Source organism: Lagenorhynchus albirostris, chromosome 3 (assembly GCF_949774975.1).
Source record: "Lagenorhynchus albirostris chromosome 3, mLagAlb1.1, whole genome shotgun sequence".
In the NCBI taxonomy this organism is placed as follows: domain Eukaryota; kingdom Metazoa; phylum Chordata; class Mammalia; order Artiodactyla; family Delphinidae; genus Lagenorhynchus; species Lagenorhynchus albirostris.
This window is the reverse complement of record NC_083097.1, coordinates 167,427,322-167,444,640: the sequence shown is the minus strand read 5'-3', so window position 1 is coordinate 167,444,640 and position 17,319 is coordinate 167,427,322. Positions and strand designations below refer to the sequence as shown.

The 17,319-nt window shown below is 50.9% G+C and overlaps 2 protein-coding genes and 1 non-coding gene across 23 annotated transcripts in view; 2 read left to right on the top strand and 1 right to left on the bottom strand.

The window, feature by feature from the left end:
- Positions 1 to 2,366, top strand: part of UHRF1 (ubiquitin like with PHD and ring finger domains 1) — a 33,094-nt gene extending 30,728 nt beyond the window's left edge. For all 5 annotated transcript variants that reach the window (XM_060145493.1, XM_060145496.1, XM_060145495.1 and 2 more), the window contains one exon: positions 834 to 2,366. In XM_060145493.1, coding sequence (XP_060001476.1) covers positions 834 to 980 — 147 coding nt within the window. In that variant the 3' untranslated portion in view covers positions 981 to 2,366. The remainder of the gene's footprint in view (positions 1 to 833) is intronic.
- Positions 2,367 to 6,532: 4,166 nt separating this feature from the next.
- TRNAD-GUC (transfer RNA aspartic acid (anticodon GUC)) lies at positions 6,533 to 6,604 on the bottom strand. Its single transcript has one exon. It is a non-coding gene; the product is annotated as a tRNA-Asp (tRNA).
- Positions 6,605 to 10,008: 3,404 nt separating this feature from the next.
- KDM4B (lysine demethylase 4B) overlaps positions 10,009 to 17,319 on the top strand; it is a 134,062-nt gene continuing 126,751 nt past the window's right edge. For all 17 annotated transcript variants that reach the window (XR_009539807.1, XR_009539806.1, XM_060145491.1 and 14 more), the window contains exon 1: positions 10,009 to 10,118. The gene's annotated coding sequence lies outside the window, so the exon portion shown is untranslated. The remainder of the gene's footprint in view (positions 10,119 to 17,319) is intronic.

The following is a 17,319-nucleotide window of genomic DNA, read 5'->3' as shown; positions in this document are numbered from 1 at the left end:
GCTGCCTGGCGCCATCCTTCAGGTGTGTGCACCTGTGCAGGTGCCCGCTCCCCATGGCGTCTTCGGCCTGTGGCTCCGACGGGGAGGTAGGGCCTGTCAGCCTCACAGCTCGGGCTCCACCTGGCTCTTCCCCTGGCGTCACTGGGTTGACAAGTGGGTTCAAACCCAGAAGTCTGGCTCAGCATCCAGACCCCCTCCTTCCTCCCTCTTCTCCCGTCTTCTCACCGACACATGTTCCTTGAGCATCTACTCTGGGTTGGGTCCTGTGCTTGGTGTCGGGAGATTCAGGGAGACACAGCCCCCATCCTGCGGAGTGTCTGGTGTGTTACACGCCAGCAGGTTAGTCGACAAGATGATTCCAGAAGGCGGAAGGTACTGTTTTGAAAGCAGACAGGGTGAGGTGAGGCGGGGATGTTCCAGGGGCTTCGAGGAGGGGTCCTCTGAGGAGGGGACTTGAGCCGAGGCACGGTGACAAGAGAGCCAGGGCATGGACCTGTCAGGTGGTGTGACCTGCAGGTACACGGGCCTGGTGGCCGGGATGACCTTGGAGTCTTTTTTTTTTTTTTTGCCACACCGCTCGGCTTGTGGGATCTTAGTTCCCTGACCAAGGATTGAACCCGCTCCCATAGCAGTGAAAGTGCGGAGTCCTAACCACTGGACCGCCAGGGAATTCCCGACCTTGGAGTCTTTGAGCCTGGGGCAGCCGGGCTGGTGATGGGCAGCCAGCAGTGGCAAGGGAGACTGAGGGTCAGGAGGGGCCTCTGGGCTGCCGACACCGCCCCGGGGGGACAGTGGGTGGCCGGGAGCACCTCTCACCACCCGCTCTCCCGCAGGATTGCCTGGACAGGTCCTTCCGGGCCCAGGTGTTCAGCTGCCCGGCCTGCCGCTATGACCTGGGCCGGAGCTACACCATGCACGTGAACCAGCCACTGCAGGCCGTCCTCAACCAGCTCTTCCCTGGCTACGGGAGCGGACGGTGATCCTCAAGCACTTCTCGCCGTGTGTTTTTTTTAAAAAAACGTTATCGGGGGGGGGGTCTGTGGCCCCCATTTTGTTGTTAGTGAGCTTAACTTAAACATGTAGTTTTTCCTCCGCTCCCTAAAAAAAAAAAAAAGCCTCGTCTTCCCGGTTTGGGTTTTTTTTTTTTAATCTATAAAATTTTCAGGAATTTGTATTATGGCTCAAAGGAAGGAAGAAAGTCGGACTTCTCCATGTTTTTATTTTGGTTTTAAAAATAAATAAATAAATAAAAAGCCTGCAATTTATCAGCAGAAAAAAAAAAAAAACCCAAAAACCAAAAAAAAAAAAAAAAAAAAATTGTTTTTCTTCTGAGGATGGAATTAGAAACAACTTGGCGTGAAGGCCACTGAAATTCCCAGCATCAGGTTCTCAGCTGTTCTGGCCGCTGACTCGCAAGACGGCGCCGGGCTGCCTAGAACAATCTTTTCAAGGTTGGTGGGTCAGGCCCCCAGAGGTGAAATCCCGCCTGGCGGTGGCCCTGGGTGTGGTGTCGGCCCTGCATTGCCGGCAGGAAAGTGTTCAAAGGAAAAGCTGTTCAAAGGAAAAGCGAAGAAGTCCCGTTGGGCCCGGTTGAACCCCCCCCCACCGCCTCCAAGCCATCCCCCACTGGGCTGCTTCTGCGTCCCCACCGGCCACCCGAGCAGAGAGCTGGGGCCACACTGAAGCTACCTCCGCTGGACTCTTCCCCTCCATGGGGGCCGATGGGCGGCCCAGCGACGTCCCCTCTGGACGCCACGGAAGCAAACGCCTGGGGCCACGTTCAAGTGCCTTTGGTCCCTCCTTCCTTCTTCAACACGGGGCTCTTTTCTCAGCACTGAATTGTTGACAGTGCCAACCAGAATCTCAAACTGTGGTCCTCCAGCGCCTCCCTGGAGACCCCGGGTGAGCGAGTGGGGACGATGGGACTTTTGTCGATCCTCGAAGTTGAATTTTCAACTCGCCAATTGGGAATTACAAGAGGGAAACTTTAAAAAAAAAAAAAAAACCTTTCTAAATGAAATTTTTTTTTGTAGTTACTGTATATGTACCGAGAAAGCTAATAACTTAGGGTTTGGTTGTGTTTTTTTGGGGGGGGGGAGTTTTGTGTTTTTTGGAATGATTTGTTAATGTTTCTAACTTGACCAAAGTTTGCAGCTTATACCTCAACAGAACAGGGATATTTTAAATCACATAACTGCAGACAGACTGGAGCGATATTGTTTTAAAAGTTTCTCTTTTTTTCCTTATTATTAGGTGGTTAATGTATTAGGAATAAACGACGAAATCCTGTGTAGGCTTTTTCTATGAAGTTCAATATTCTCTGTCCAGGTTTTAGATTCTCAGAATAAATGCCTTTTACAGATGAATTTGGTTGTGTCTTCTATTTGCAAAGTGCTTTGTAGCCCACCAGGCACTTTTATAGCTAGTAACACATTTTCTCCTTACAAAAACCCCGGAGTCAGACTAGGCAGGTGACATCGTTCCCACTTTGCAGATGAGAAAACTGAGGCCCACAAGGTCCAAGTGACGTGCAGCGGTCCATAGGGGCCAAACCAGGCCTTCTAGCTTGGAGCCAGACGTCACTTAGTGTCACCAAGGTGGGTGGCACTGTCCCCATTTACATTAGAAGAAACGGAGGCTGTTGTGGTCCCCCACTAGGAGACTGGCTCTGCCTTGAGTGGGTGTCAGCAGCCTGAATCATCAACTAAGGAGCTGCTTGGCCCCAGGGGGCCCTCTGCAGGCCTGGGGAGATGGGGGTACGTGGGGGTGTGGAGGCTGGTGACCTGAAATGCTGTTTCCAGCAGGAGTCAGAGACCAAGGATGAGGCAAGGTTTTTTTGTTTTTATTTTTTTAATTAATTTTTTTTTTTTTTTTTTTTTTTTTTTTTGCGGTACGCGGGCCTCTCACTGTTGTGGCCTCTCCGGTTGTGGAGCGCAGGCTCCGGACGCACAGGCTCATCGGCCATGGCTCACGGGCCCAGCCGCTCCGCGGCATGTGGGATCTTCCCGGACCGGAGCACGAACCCTTGTCCCCTGCATCGGCAGGCGGACTCCCCAGGCGGACTCCCAACCACTGCGCCACCAGGGAAGCCCAATTTTTTTTAATTAATTTTTATTGGAGTATAGTTGCTTTACAATGGTGTGTTAGCCTCCGCTGCACACAAAATGAATCAGCCACACACATACAGATATCCCCTCCCTTTTGGATTTCCTTCGCACTTACCACAGTGCATTAGGAAGAGTTCCCTGTGCTATATAGCATGTTCCCATCATTTGTCTATTTTATACATAGTATCAATAGCGTATATGTGTCAATCCCAGTCTCCCAGTTCCTCGCACCCCACCCCTTTCCCCCTTGGTATCCATACATTTGTTCTCTACATCTGTGTCTCCATTTCTGCTTTGCAAATAAGATCATCTGTACCTTTTTCTAGATTCCACATATGTGTGTTATTATACGATATTTGCTTTTCTCTTTCTGACTTACTTCACTCTGTATGACATTCTCTAGGTCCATCCACAAATGACCCAATTTCATTCCTTTTTATGGCTGAGTAATATTCCATTGTATATATGTACCACATCTTTATCCATTCCTCTGTTAATGGACATTTAGGTTGCTTCCATGCCCTGGCTATTGTAAATAGTGCTGCTGTGAACATTGGAGTGCACGTGTTTTTTTGAATTATGGTTTTCTCAGGGTATATGCCCAGTAGTGGGATTGCTGGATCATATGGTAGTTCTATTTTTAGTTTTTTAAGGAACCTCCATACTGTTCTCCATGGTGGCTGTACCAACTTACATTCCCACCACCAGTGCAAGAGGGTTCCCTTTTCTCCACACCCTCTCTAGCATTTGTTGTTTGTGGATTTTCTGATGATGCCCATTCTAACTGGTGTGAGGTAATACTTCATTGTAGTTTTGATTTGCATTTCTCCAATAATTAGTGATGTTGAGCAGCTTTTCATGTGCCTCTTGGCCATCTGTATGTCTTCTTTGGAGAAATGTCTATTTAGGTCTTCTCATTTTTTGATTGGGTTGTTTGTTTTTTTGATATTGACCTGTATGAGCTGCTTATATATTTCGGAGATTAATCCTTTGTCCGTTGCTTTGTTTGCAAATATTTTCTCCCATTCTGAGGGTTGTCTTTTTGTCTCGTTTATGGCTTTTTTTTGGTTTTTGTTTGTTTTTTTGTTTGTTGTCTTGTTTCTTTCATTCTTTTTTTTTTTTTTTTTTTGGCCATGCTGCACGGTTTGGCTTTCAGGATCTTAGTTTCCTGACCAGGCATCAAACTCATGCCCCCTGCAATAGAAGTATGAAGTCCTAACCACTGGACCACCAGGGAATTCCCCAAGGATGAGGCAAGTTTAACAATCAACTCCAGGGGAGGTGATAGTGCCGAGTTCTGCAGATGCCATTACTCACACCAACCTATCACTGGCACTTTGTACGGATGGTTAGACAATGACGTGGGCAGATCTGATTTAAGAAACAGGGACTTCCCTGGCGGTCCGGTGGTTGGGACTTAGCCTTCCAATGGAGGGGACACGGGTTTGATCTCTGGTCGGGGAACTAAGATCCCGCATGCCTCATGGCCAAAAAATCAAAACGTAAAACAGAAGCAATATTGTAGTGAATTCAATAAAGACTTTAAAAATGGTCCACGTCAAAAAAAAATCTTAAACAAAAACAATAAAGCTCTGCCTCTTTTGGACCTTCAAATATGTCAAGTATGTCCTTGAAAACATTATGCTAAGTGAAAGAGGGCAATCACAAAAGATCGTATGTGATATGATCTCATTCACATGAAATGCTCAACACAGGGATCTGTAGGGACAGAAAGCAGATTAGTGTAGCGATGCTTAGCCAGTAGGGAGGGAGAGGGGGTGAGAGCTAGAGGGTGCGGGGTTCTTTTCGGGGAGATGAAAATGTTCTAAATTTGGTGACGATTGCACATACCTGTGGAGGTACTAAAATCCTTTGAACTGTACAGTATACGAGTTATATCTCAAAAAAAAAATCAAAGTGTGAATATGAAAAAATAGGGAAGATGCCCAGCTATGAGGATCAGAGGGAACTCCATAAGTGTCCCCAAGTGGGCCGCACACAGGGGCAGAACACCCTGAGGTGCGTTAATTGTGGAGATTGTGGAATTTTTTTGTTTCTCACATAAAAGTTAAGAACAGTGTCATTGTTAAAAATGAGCAAACCCCAGAAAAGTGTATGTGCACTGCTATGCAGAAATAATCACAATGTAAGGTGTATTCATTTCCTGGTAGACTTTTGGTAGTTTTAATTTTTTTAAAGCAGTTTTATTGAGATATATTGCACATGCCATAACACCCACTTAAAGTGTACAGTTCAGTGGGTTTTAGTATATTTGCACAGTTGTGCAATCATCACCTCTGTCTGGTTCCAGAATTTCATCCCCCCTCGAAAGAAGCCCGATCCCCGTTAGCAGTCACTTCCCACCCCTCCCCAGCCTCTGGCAACCATTAACCTACTTTCTGTCTGTGGACTTGCCTGTTCTGGATGTTTCATATAAATAAATTCATACAACACATAGTTTTTTTGTGTCTGGCTTCTCTCACTGACCCTGGTGTTTTCAAGGTCCATCCAACGTTGTAGCAAGTGTCAGCACTTCACTGCTTCTTATGGCTGAGTAATATTCCAGGGTGTGGATGGACCACCTTTTAAAATCTACCTGGTTGTTTTTTTTTTTCTTAATGTAAAACTTCCTTCTCTCCCTCCACCCCACGTTATAAAATTAATACATAATCCCTTCAGAACATTTGGAAACTGAATATGTGAAGAAAAAGCCAAAGCACATAATCCTGCCCCCGAAAGGGTTAATATTTTTAGGCTTTATTTATACATGTGTGTTGGTACTGCAGCATTCAACCTCAGAACAACTGAGGCATAGACAAGTGGCTTACTTGAGGACACGGCAAAGCCATGGTACATATTTGTTTAAAGATGTTTCTCCATGTATTTATTACTATTTAAATATTTATTTATTTGGTTGCGTGGGGTCTTAGTTGCGACAGGCAGGCTCCTTAGTTGTGGCATGTGAACTCTCAGCTGCAGCATGCATGTGGGATCTAGTTCCCTGACCAGGGATCGAACCCAGGCCCCCTGCATTGGGATAGAGGAGTCCTATCCACTGTGCCGCCGGGAAGTCCCTCCAAGTATTTGTTTTATATACAAATTTAAAGAATGACATTAGGACAGTAGTGTATATACTATTTTGTGCTGGTTTTTCTTTTCTATTCAGTTCATTGGTGGGGTAGCCTGCTTTGTCTAGCACCTAAACAAACACATGAGCCGTGGTCTGGTGTTTGCATTATGTGTCTGTGCTCATAAAAGTGAAACGTATACTACACGTGTCTAGCGATATCTGCTTGGCGTGAAATGGAATGTTAGCATTCCTCCTCCAAATGTATTTGTTTTCTAAAGAATTTTTTTGTTAAAAAAATTTTTTTTTTAATTTTTATGTTTATTTTGTCTGCACCACGTGTCTTGCAGGATCATAGTTCCCTGACCAGGGATTGAACCTGGGCCACGGCAGTGACAGTGCTGAGTCCTAACCATTGGACCACCAAGGATCTACCCCCCAAATGTATTTCTAAAAATTTATTTTTTAGAGACATAGGAAGATCTAGGGACTTCCCTGGCAGGCCAGTGGTTAAGACTCTGTGCTTCCACTGCAGGGGGGCACGGGTTCGATCCCTGCTCGGGGAACTAAGCCGCAAGCCATGTGGTGCAGCCAAAAGATAAAAATAAAGACATAGGAGGATCTATTTTTCTGTCCATCTCTATCTTTTATGCATCAGACTAGCCCATAAGCGGAAGCTGGAGGGGAGTTTTAGGAAAGCAGAGGAATGTGAAGAACAGTTAGAAATGAGCTGGCCTTGGGTCATCTGAAGGCCAGTGCCAGAGGTCCTCCTGACCTTACTTAGGGACAGATGCCTGTGATTCCCAGCCCCAGCCCTTTGTGAGATCTGCACCTGTCTGCAAAGACTGGAAAATGATTAGTGAGTTGTTCTCAAGTTAATTTGAAAATTCTGAGACTGAGTCCTTCCTGCTTTGCATAGGACACCTTTTAATTAAATGACAGTGATTATAGTTTTCTGTCCTAACATTTTGTTATGAAAACTCTCAAACGTAGAAAAGTTGAAAGGACTGTATGGTGAACCGTCAAATATACTTCCTGTCTGGATTCCACAACCGTGAAGTTTCTTAACATATAGATGGCATTTTAAAAAGTCCCCCTAAGAACCCTCCTACACTGCTGGTGGGAATGTAAATTGGTGAATTGGTGTACCACTGTGATGAACAGTACGGAGTTTCCTTAAAAAGCTAAAAACAGAGTTACCATATGATCCAGCAATCCCACTCCTGGGCATATATCCAGAGAAAACTCTAATTTGCAAATATACATGCACCCCAATGTTCATAGCAGCACTATTTACAATAGCCAAGACATGGAAGCAACTTAAATGTCCATCGGCAGATGAATGGATAAAGAAGATATGGTACATATATACAACGGGATATTAGCCATAAAAAAGAATGAAATAATGCCATTTGCAGCAACATGGATGGACCTAGAGATTCTCATACTGAGTGAAGTAAGCCAGACAAAGACAAATAACATATGATATCACTTATATGTGAAATCTAAAATATGCTACAAATGAACTTATTCACAAAACAGAAACAGACTCACAGATTTAGAAAACAAATTTATGGTTACCAAAGGGAAAAGGGGGTGGGGGAGGGGGTAAATTAGGAGTTTGGGATTAGCAGATACAAGCTATTATATATAAAATAGATAAACAACAAGGTCCTACCATATAGCACAGGAAACTATATTCAATATGCTGCAATAAACCATAATGGAAAAGAATATGAAAAAGAATATATATATATATTTATGTATGTATACACATTAAAACTGAATCATTTCGCTGTACACCAGAAACTAATATAACATTGTAAATCAACCATACTGGAATTAAAATTTAAAAAAAAAGGAACTTGAGAAAAAATTATAAAAAGTCCCCCTAAGCAAAATTGGAAAGCTGACAACCTATTTAGATACCCCAATTAAAAAAAAAAAAAATTCCAAAGTCTGTGAAATCCAAACACCTGGAATTCACTGTCTAACGGGGTTAACTGGGAAGTAGAGAAGAAAAAGGCTTGGGATAGGGGGATCCCCATACGATTGCACTTTTGAGTCTATATTACTGCTACCAGATTACATTTCTGTCTTTCCCACGGGTTAGGGAGTTCCTTGGGAGCAGTTACTGGTTCCTACTTTTTAAGTTAAATTTTAACTGCTTGAGGGAATATCTGAATATGGCCCCATGACGATGTAAATCACCCTAGAGCAGATTAAACTCCTCACCAACTACACTTTTTACCAACGTGGATCCCTCCTCTCCACAAAGATTTAGTTTACTCAGTTTGGGGACGGCCTTGTTCTGCGCATTGCCACAGGTATGGGCTCTTAGAAACCACAGGATATTTGCTCTGCGTTCCTTTCCATAACGGTATTGTTCAGAATTCTGGACCATTCTGCAGCTCTCCACATGGCTTGTAGGGGAATCATTCCATGACAGTACATGTAGATCTACCCCCTTTTCAACCGCTACATAGTTAAAAGTATTCCAGAGTACCCTGTGCTACAAGCTATCTATATAATCTGGAAACAATTGTGTACAGCGCTGCAGCCGCATACTTGAACCAGGCAAGCTCCACGCTCCGGACCCTTTCTCAGGGTACAGGACCTCCAGGAATAGAGCGTAGATGCACTCGCCACGTTACTGGGAAATATCGAATTGTCCGATTTACATTCCTGCAGACGAAATGGGGGCGTGCCCAGCCTACTGCCTGGTATGCAATTAATAATCATGATGATGATGATAATGGCAAACCTTAATTAAATGCTCACTTCGCGAAGTCACATGGTCAAAGGCTTTACGTGCCTCCTCTCACCAATTCGCGCAAACTTCCCAGGAGAGGGGCCGACGGTGAGGGGTTGTATCGCCGTCATATCCATTTCACAGGCGAAACTGCGGCCCAGCGAGGTTACTTCGCTGGAGGCCAACCACAGTGAGGCATGTGGGCCCAGCTGAGCTTTGGACCTAAGTCAGGAGGCACCAAACTCCTTGCCTCCCTTACGTTTTAGGGAAGTCGGCGAAGGTCACCTAGCTTTACCCTGAAGGCCTGGCGCCTTTGCAAAGTTTTGTCGATTGCAACGGAAATGAACTTGGAATTTTTTTGGGGGGGAGGGGGGAAGGGGAGGCAGGGGCTCTTGCTGCTTGACTTTTTTTTCTTTTTTCTGCTTGACTTTTATTTCACCAGTTCTCAGTTCTCCTCCTTTGCAAATTGAGTTACGTTGGAGCTATGTTTCCTAACTCGGGACTTTGCGAATTGGAGAACGCTGAACCCAATTTCCGGCTCTGGGTCTCGAACCCCCTCTTCGAGCCTGCCAGGCGCGGTGCTGATGTTGTGCTGGAGCTCACGTACTCAGCTGTAGCCTGATAACCAGGGCGGGGCCCGGACCGTGATTGGCACCCGCCCCAGCCAGTCCGCGCCTGGGGCTGACCCCGTAAGCCAATATTCTCTTGCCCCCGTGCGGTCGTTGGGCGGTCCCCGAGGCCCCCTTGTCAATCTGAGGCCTAGCGCCGTCCTGTTGGTCGCGGCCTCTTGTCTGGCGTGCGCAGCCTGCAATGAGAACCAAGCCGGTCAGCGGGCACGTGGGTGGGCGCCGCCGTGTCCTAGCCGGCCGGCCAGTGGCGAGGCGAGACCGGCGCCTGCGCCCGCCCAATCGAGGCGCGCAGGGGGCGGGCCGTGCGGTGTTGGTGGGCCCCGCGGAGGGGAGGGGCGGAGCTGTCAGCGGCAGCCAATGGGTGCGCGGGCGTGGGCTCGGTGGCCAATGGCAGCCGGGGCGGAGCTGGCGAGCGGCCTTATAAGCCCCGCCCGGAACGCTCGCGGAGGGCTCGGCCGCCAGCGACCGAGCGGGGCCCGGCCCGAGCAGGGCCTGGGGGTGCGACGCCGAGGGCGGGGGAGCGCGCGCCGCAGCTCCGGACCGGGCCGCGCGCGCCGCCTCAGGTGAGCCCGCGGGGAGGCGGCCGCCGCGTCCGAGCGCGGGCCCCGTCGCCGCCGCCGCCCCCGCGCCGCGCCTGGGGCTGCGGGCGGGCGGGCGCCCGGGACTCGAGGCCCAGGCCTCGGGCGCGGCCTGCTCGGGCCGCGGCCGCAGTGCTTTGTCCCGGCCCGCGAGGCGGTTGGGGGCGTTAACCGCCCGGCCCCGGGCGCTTGCCGGGCCTCGGGCGGGGGCGGCGCGGCCGGACAATGGCGGGGCCGGGGGCGGGAGGCGGGGGCGCCCTGCCCGGGCCGGGGGCGCGCGGGGGCTGGGCCGGGGCGTCCCCTCCGGCCCCGCACAAAAGATGACAGCGTGGGTGGCCCGGCCCGGCTGGCCCTGCCTGGCGGGGCCCTCACCTTCCATTATTCACAACAATCCTAATAATTAAAAGAAATAATAATAGTAAAGAGAAAGAGAGAGAGATATCCCAGGCCCTGGGTGAAACCCGCCTCCATTTCCGGCCCCTTGGGCACTGGTGGGGTTAACGGGGCGCTTCCCAGCGGTGTCCCCCGAAATGTCCATCACTGCATCCCACCCCACTGCCCGAGTCAACCGCCGTGCCATCGCGGCGTCCAAACTCGCACCCCATTTCCCTGAGCCCCCCCAAAATAAGCATGCAATCAGAATTTCCTATAAAAAAATTATCCACTTGATACGCACATAGCAGTTTCCAGACGCGTGCCCCCACGGCCTTCCCCTCTCTGCCCGATCGCCATCTCGAAGGCCCCTTCTCTGTAGAAATAAATCCTGGTGTCGCTCCCGCGGGGACCCCTTGGGCTGTCCTCTCCAGCCCCGTGGGATCTGGGGGACGGATTCATTCTGAAAGGGACCTGCCCCAGATCTGCAAGGGCCTGGGTCTCCGCCCAGTGGGCGCAATGACACCAGGCAGAATGGGGTGCGCGTCTGCCGGGGCCAGGGTGGAAGGTTTTATAGGGGATTTTTTTCCCTTGGGGTCTGGGGAGACGTGGACTGCTTCTTGGTGTGTCCCATCTGTTTGGTTGGGGGAGGATGCTTTTGTTTTAATGATTCAGGTGCACCTGGGAACTGTTTCCCGAGTTATGAAACTAGTGAGAAGGTTGTTCTGTGCAATGGAGCCCAACAATCCTGTGATATGTAAAGAGTGTGTCCTTTTCCATGTGTTTCTGTCCGTGGCATTTATTCAGCAAGCTCCTGTGGCTCCCACTGGCTGCCAGCGCTGTCTTAGGGTCTGAGGTTGCTTGCCTCACCCCTTTGCCTCAGCAGCCATTTATCCGGCTGTCCCCAGGCTGGAGAAAGCCCCTAAAAGGGGCTCACTCCATGACTCCTCTGGGCTTTCCGCGCTGCCGTGCAAGAGCCGGTGACTCCCCTAATTCTCCAATAATAGCTTCCTTATGAGGCGTCGGGAGGGTTTGTCAACTCCCCGGTCAGCTTTTCCTCACCACCCTCGCAAAAGCAGTGGGCAGCCTCTGTGGTCTTTGTAGTTTGCTTTTTGGAATCCCAAAGGACAGAGTGTAAAAGTCTGGAGTCAACTTGTGATCATCTGAGGGGAGGGTTTCTGAAACTCTCTGGCCCTCTTTCCGTGTTTCTGATTGGACGCTTGGCAAACGTTGGTGCTCCCCTTTTGTGCCGGGGGCACCTCCGCGGTCAGACCGCCCTGCCCTGGGGGAGGTCACCTCCGCGAGCAGAGGTGCAGTTGCATAAATGCTCCCAGGTTTTGCGGTGATTCAAGCAGATACTGTGTCACGCGCTGTGTGTGCATGTGTGTGTGTGTGTGTGTGTGTGTGTGTGTGTGTGTGCGTGTGTGCGTGCGTGCGTGTGCACGCGCGCGCGATTGTGTGTAGTTGTCGAGACAATTTCTATACAGGTCTTAGTAACAATTGTTTTTCTCGCATTTTCTAATCCTTGCCACTTTGGGGAGTGGGCTGCTAAGGAGGTGTTAAGAGCTTAAAGGTGTGGCTGATCAGTCATTTAGGACCCCGCCCTGCCTTTGTTGTACTTTTCTGTCTCCTAGTAAAGACCCTTCCCCAGTGCCTCTGGGGTGGTCGGGTGGCCCTCCTTGCCCCTCTCTCCCTGCCTGGCTGCTCTGCTATACTTGACCCTGCATTTCCCCTCCTCCTCTGTAGCGTCTTGCCCCTGCCCTCCTGAGCCCCGCCCCTTCCCCTGGCCCGGCCCAGCCGGGGCCTCAGCCCTGGGGAGCCCATCTGTTCCTTGGTTCCATCTGACACTCACCTGGCCTGCGGACATTGAGTTTTGAGCACTGGGGCAGGTTGCAGGAAGCCCCTAACTTCAGGGGGCTTTGGGTCTAGTGGGGGAAAGGGAGAGATGGGTGTCCCGAGGTGTGGGCACAACTGTGCTGGCGGTGTGGTGCCCACTGCCCCAAGGGGCCTGGCTCAGGGAGTGGGCAGCACGGGGTGGGAGGGGTGAGGGCCGAGGTGTGGGCAAATGACCATTTCCGGCTGTCTCTCTTCCCGGGATCTGGAAGTGTGGGGGGCAGGTTCAGAGCTGTGAGACCCTGCGCCAGTCACTTGCTCAAGAACAAAGCTTGCCGGGGGGGCAGGGGGGCAGTCACTAAACCTTCCCAAACCCACTGGGCAGGGGCTGGGGGAAGGGCGCAGAAAGCAAAGGAACTGCGGGCAGACTGCACGACTGTGAGGTCACCCCCTCCGCCCCCACCCCATGCTTCTCTGCCAGTTCCCCGGGGGGTTCCTGGCTGCGCTCCAGATACCTGTCCCCCCACCCCCCGGGCTGCTCGGTGGGACCTCACCCCCACAGCTCTGACCTGCCCTGCCCCGGTCCGTCCACTTCTGGCTGAGGACACCGGACGGAGGAGAGGGGCTGAACCTGGACTCCTTTCTGACCTGTGTTCTTGTTGGTGCCCCTGGATTCCTGTCCTTGACTCCATTCCCCAAACAGAGTCTGAAAGATCCGGGTTCACATCCCTCCTCTGGGGCATGACTCTGGGCCTCGCTTTCCTCATCTGTAAAATGGGTATAATAAGAGCCCATGCTGGGTCATTGAGGGGGTCAAAGGGGATGAGAGTCACTGTGGCTTCACACAGTGACAGGGTGCTCTGAACCTGGCGCTGATTTCTTACTAACGTCAGGTCCCTTCCTACTCTGCCCCATTCACGTTCAGGGCTGGGTCGTTCTCTGTGGGGGTCTGTCCCGGGCACTGTGGGGTGTGGAGCAGCATCCCTGGCTCCCACCCTGTTGATGCCAGGAGCAGCCTTACCCCCACAGTTGTGACAACCACCGATGTCCCCAGACATAGCCCAGTGTCCCCTGGAGGGTGCAGTTGCCCCCAGGTGGCCCTCTCTCACTTAAACTTTAAGCCCCCTTTAAGCCCACGGCAGCCTGATATTTGGCCATGACCCTGATTGACCTCAAGTTCCAGGTCCGTTTGTCCCTTTCCTCCCCTCCCCCGTCTAAAAGGGAGGGGCTCATATTTGCAAACTATGTCTGGCGCACACTCCTCGGCCTGGCTGTCCAGGTCTTTCCTACTCTGTCTCCTGGAGGAGAGGTGCTCGCCTGCAAACGTGCCCACCATGGGCCGTCAGGCGTGGTGTGGGGGTCTCTCGAGCCCCTGCAGGGCCCCCCACAGGCCATGTGGAAACATGCTCCCGGGATCTGGAAGCGTGGTGGGCAGGTTTAGCGCTGTGTGACCCCTGCCTGTCCATCGGCTTTAACAGTTTGCTTCAAGTCGGCTTTGAGGTGACTCGCCCCTTTCATCTTCCCTCTTCATGAGCAATGATGCCTGAGGTCACGGGACTGTTACTGTGCCGGGTGCAGGTACTTTTACATAATGAAATGAATTTAACTACAATACTTAAAAAAGCCTGTGCCACCTCAAGACTAAGGCCTGAGCGGATCCATGAACTGATGATTGTGGGGTTGGATGGATTTTTTTTTTTAAGGCGATCATATATTTTATTTATTTATTTATATTTATTGATTGATTGAGTTTTGCCTGCATTGGGTCTTTGTTGCTGCACGTGGGCTTTCTCTAGTTGAGGTGAGCGGGGGCTGTTCTTCCTTGCAGTGCGCAGGCTTCTCATTGAGGTAGCTTGTCTTTGTTGGGGAGCACGGGCTCTAGCTGTGGGGGCTTCAGTAGTTGTGGCACACGGGCTCACTAGTTGTGGCTCGTGGGTGCTAGAGCGCAGGCTCAGTAGTTGTGGCACATGGGCTTAGTTGCTCCGCGGCATGTGGGATCTTCCCAGACCAGGGCTCAAACCCGTGTCCCTGCATTGGCAGGTGGATTCTTAAGTACTGCGCCCCCAGGGAAGTCCCATGGATTGGTTTTTGAGTTTACTCCCTGCTTTGATTTGTTCTGGGAGCATCTTGGGGGCTGGATAAGGCGTCCTGACTAATCTGTCAGTTCTCACTATTGCTCCCTCAAGGGACTTTTAAAAACTTGAAAAACGGTCTTCCTTTGCTCGGACCCTCCAGTGGCTTCCTGTTGTCCTTGGGAAAGGCTGCAGACCCTTTCCATGGCCTCCCTGTTCTGTCCTATGAGGTGCTCTCCACACTACCCTCCCCCCCCCAAGCCCCGTGCCTGCTCCCTTCAGTCGAAACCACTTTACCTGCCTACTTTTCCCCACCTCAGGGCCTTTGCACTTGCTGTTCCCTCTGCCACAGTGTTGTCCCCTCAGGTCTCTTTGTCACTCAGGTCTTGGCTCAGAGAGGCCATCCCTGACCTCACTGCCCAAATTCACCCTTCCATCCACTCTCTCTCCCCAACCTGCCTTTTATTCTTTGCATTCAGCACTACCAGAAATTTGTATCAATCTGTTTATGTACTTATTGTCCATCTCATCCACTAGGGCAGCAGCTTTTCCTGTAAAGAGTTAGAAAGTAACTATTTTCCGCTTTGTAGGTGGGATTGTCTCAGACCTGACCTCTCCGCTCTGCTGTTGTAATACAAAAGTACAGAAACCAACAACTGTGCCTTTGTTCCCATAAAACTTTATTTATGGACACGGAAATGTGAATTTCACATACTTTTCACATATGATGAACTATTTTTCTTCTTTTGATTTTTTTTTCCCCCCCATCGAACCATTAAAAACCGTCAGAACCATTCTGGGCTTGTGGGCCATACGGAAACAGGCAGTGGGCTGGATTTGACCTGTGGGCCATAGTGTGGGAGCACCTGCAGTAGGGTGTGAGGTTCCCGCTGTGGGAGCGACATCTGTCTTGGTCGCTGTGTGTATCCCCAGCACCTCAGGCAGTTCCTGCCCGCAACGGGTGTTCAGTAAGCATTCATTTGTTGGATGAATGAATTTCCATCTTTCCTGCATCCAAGTATTTAGAATCATACTCTGTATGTTAAAAAACGGATCCTGGATTGTTTTGAGGAAATTTAAAGTGCAGGGAATATAAGAAAATGCTATGATCCCATTCACCAAAACAATCTCAAAATTGAGAAAAGAGTAGATGTAGGGACTTCCCTGGTGGTCCAGTGGTTAGGACTCTGCGCTTCAGCTGCCGGGGGTGCGGGTTCCATCCCTGGTCGAGGAACTAAGATCCCTCGTGCCACACGGTGCGGCCAAAAAAAAAAAAGTAGATGTAAACAGGGGCAAATACTTCATTGCTGGCAGTGCCCCACCTTTCCGTGATGCCCCCTTTGTATTGCACCTGCGCAGGCAGCAGAAGATTGAGGAGTGTTCTGGGCCTAAGGAGTTTGTTTTGACCTCACAGAAGCTGAGGGTTTAAAAGGAAGACACTGTTTCCCAATCCTCTTGTTTTGTAAGCATCTGGCCCATCCTCTTTACCAACACCAGCGCCCCTTCTGAAGGGGCAGCGGAGTCCTGAGAGGAGGTTGCTGCGGCCTTCCGGCCGCTGGCCTGCCCAGGAACACTCGTGGAGAGATGGCTCTCGTGTGTGTGACAGTTGAGCTTTGTGGGGTGAGTGGATGGGAGACGGCTGTGGGGCAGTGCGCCGGCCTGTGTCGGGAGCGGGACTGTGCCGACCTCGTGCCCTTGGCCTTGCTCCCCACCGTGGACACTGGCTGACGAGTGATTTCCCAGCCAGGCAGATTGTTAGCGTCTTAGATCTGGGTCTGTCCCAGGAGTGTTCTGACTTGTCAAGGAAGCATACCGTTAATTTACGGTCATGCCTTCTCTAGCTGATTGAAATAAACAACCTGGAGAGGATTACTCAGAACTTCTTGGCTTTCCAAAGTTGCTGTCCTTTTTTTTTTTTTTTTGCTGGTCTCTGTCTTTCTTTGTTCCTCCTCCATCTCCCCCTTCCTCCTTCCTTCCCTCCCCTCTTTTCTTTTCTCATCCCACCTCAGTGGCTCCCGTGGACCCGAGGGCATTGATGAAAAGTTTGCTTTGCCGTCTTTGCCCCACGGGAGGCCTGTAGCTCTGGTGAAGCGGAGTTGCTCTGGGCCTCGGGTGTGTTTTGTTCAGTGGACAAAGAATAAGAATCAGAAAGCAAGGCGCCAAGGGCTGCTGCACCCCAAATGGGTCTCTGGGTACAGAGCGGAACCAGAGCTAATGTGGGTTTGGCCCCGGCTGCCAGCACTAGCGATTACGGCTCCTATTCTCAGATGAACCTGTACAGCGAGCTGTGAAGAGGTGATCTGCGGGTGGGGCGGCAGGATCTGTCCCAGGACCCACTTCCCTCCTGTGTTTGCAGTTGCACCCAAGTGATGGCACCTTCTGGGCAGGTAGGGGTGGAGGTGGGCCCACCTTCATGGTTTCGTGGCTGCTCGCTCCAGTCTCGGGAGAGAACGTGGAGAGAAGTGATTCGTGGAGGATGAGCTGGCAGGGGATCCGGAATTGTGCTTTGTGCAGAAGGAGAGCAGGGATCCCGGAGGCCTCCTTTGAGCAGGAGCCAGCCTGAAGCCGCCAGCCGGCGCAGTGACGGCGACAGGGCTGTGCCGGGGGTGCCCCGGACCACGCGTCGGGTGGAGAGGGGCCGTGTGCTGGGCGGCCCACTTGGGAAGGCGGCAGCCTGGGAGCTGCCTCCAGGATGCATGCAGGACCCTGGCCAGGCAGCTGGACTGGGAGTTGCCGCTGGCCCCTTCAGATCCCACTCTTTGCCCGTTCTGTCGTTTATTTTATTTCTTATTTTTTTGGCCACACCGCTCGGCTGTGGGATCTTAGTCTCCTGACTAGGGATTGAACCCGGGCCCCTGGTATGGAAGCGTGGAGTCCTAAACACTGGACCGCCAGGGAAGTCCTCTGTT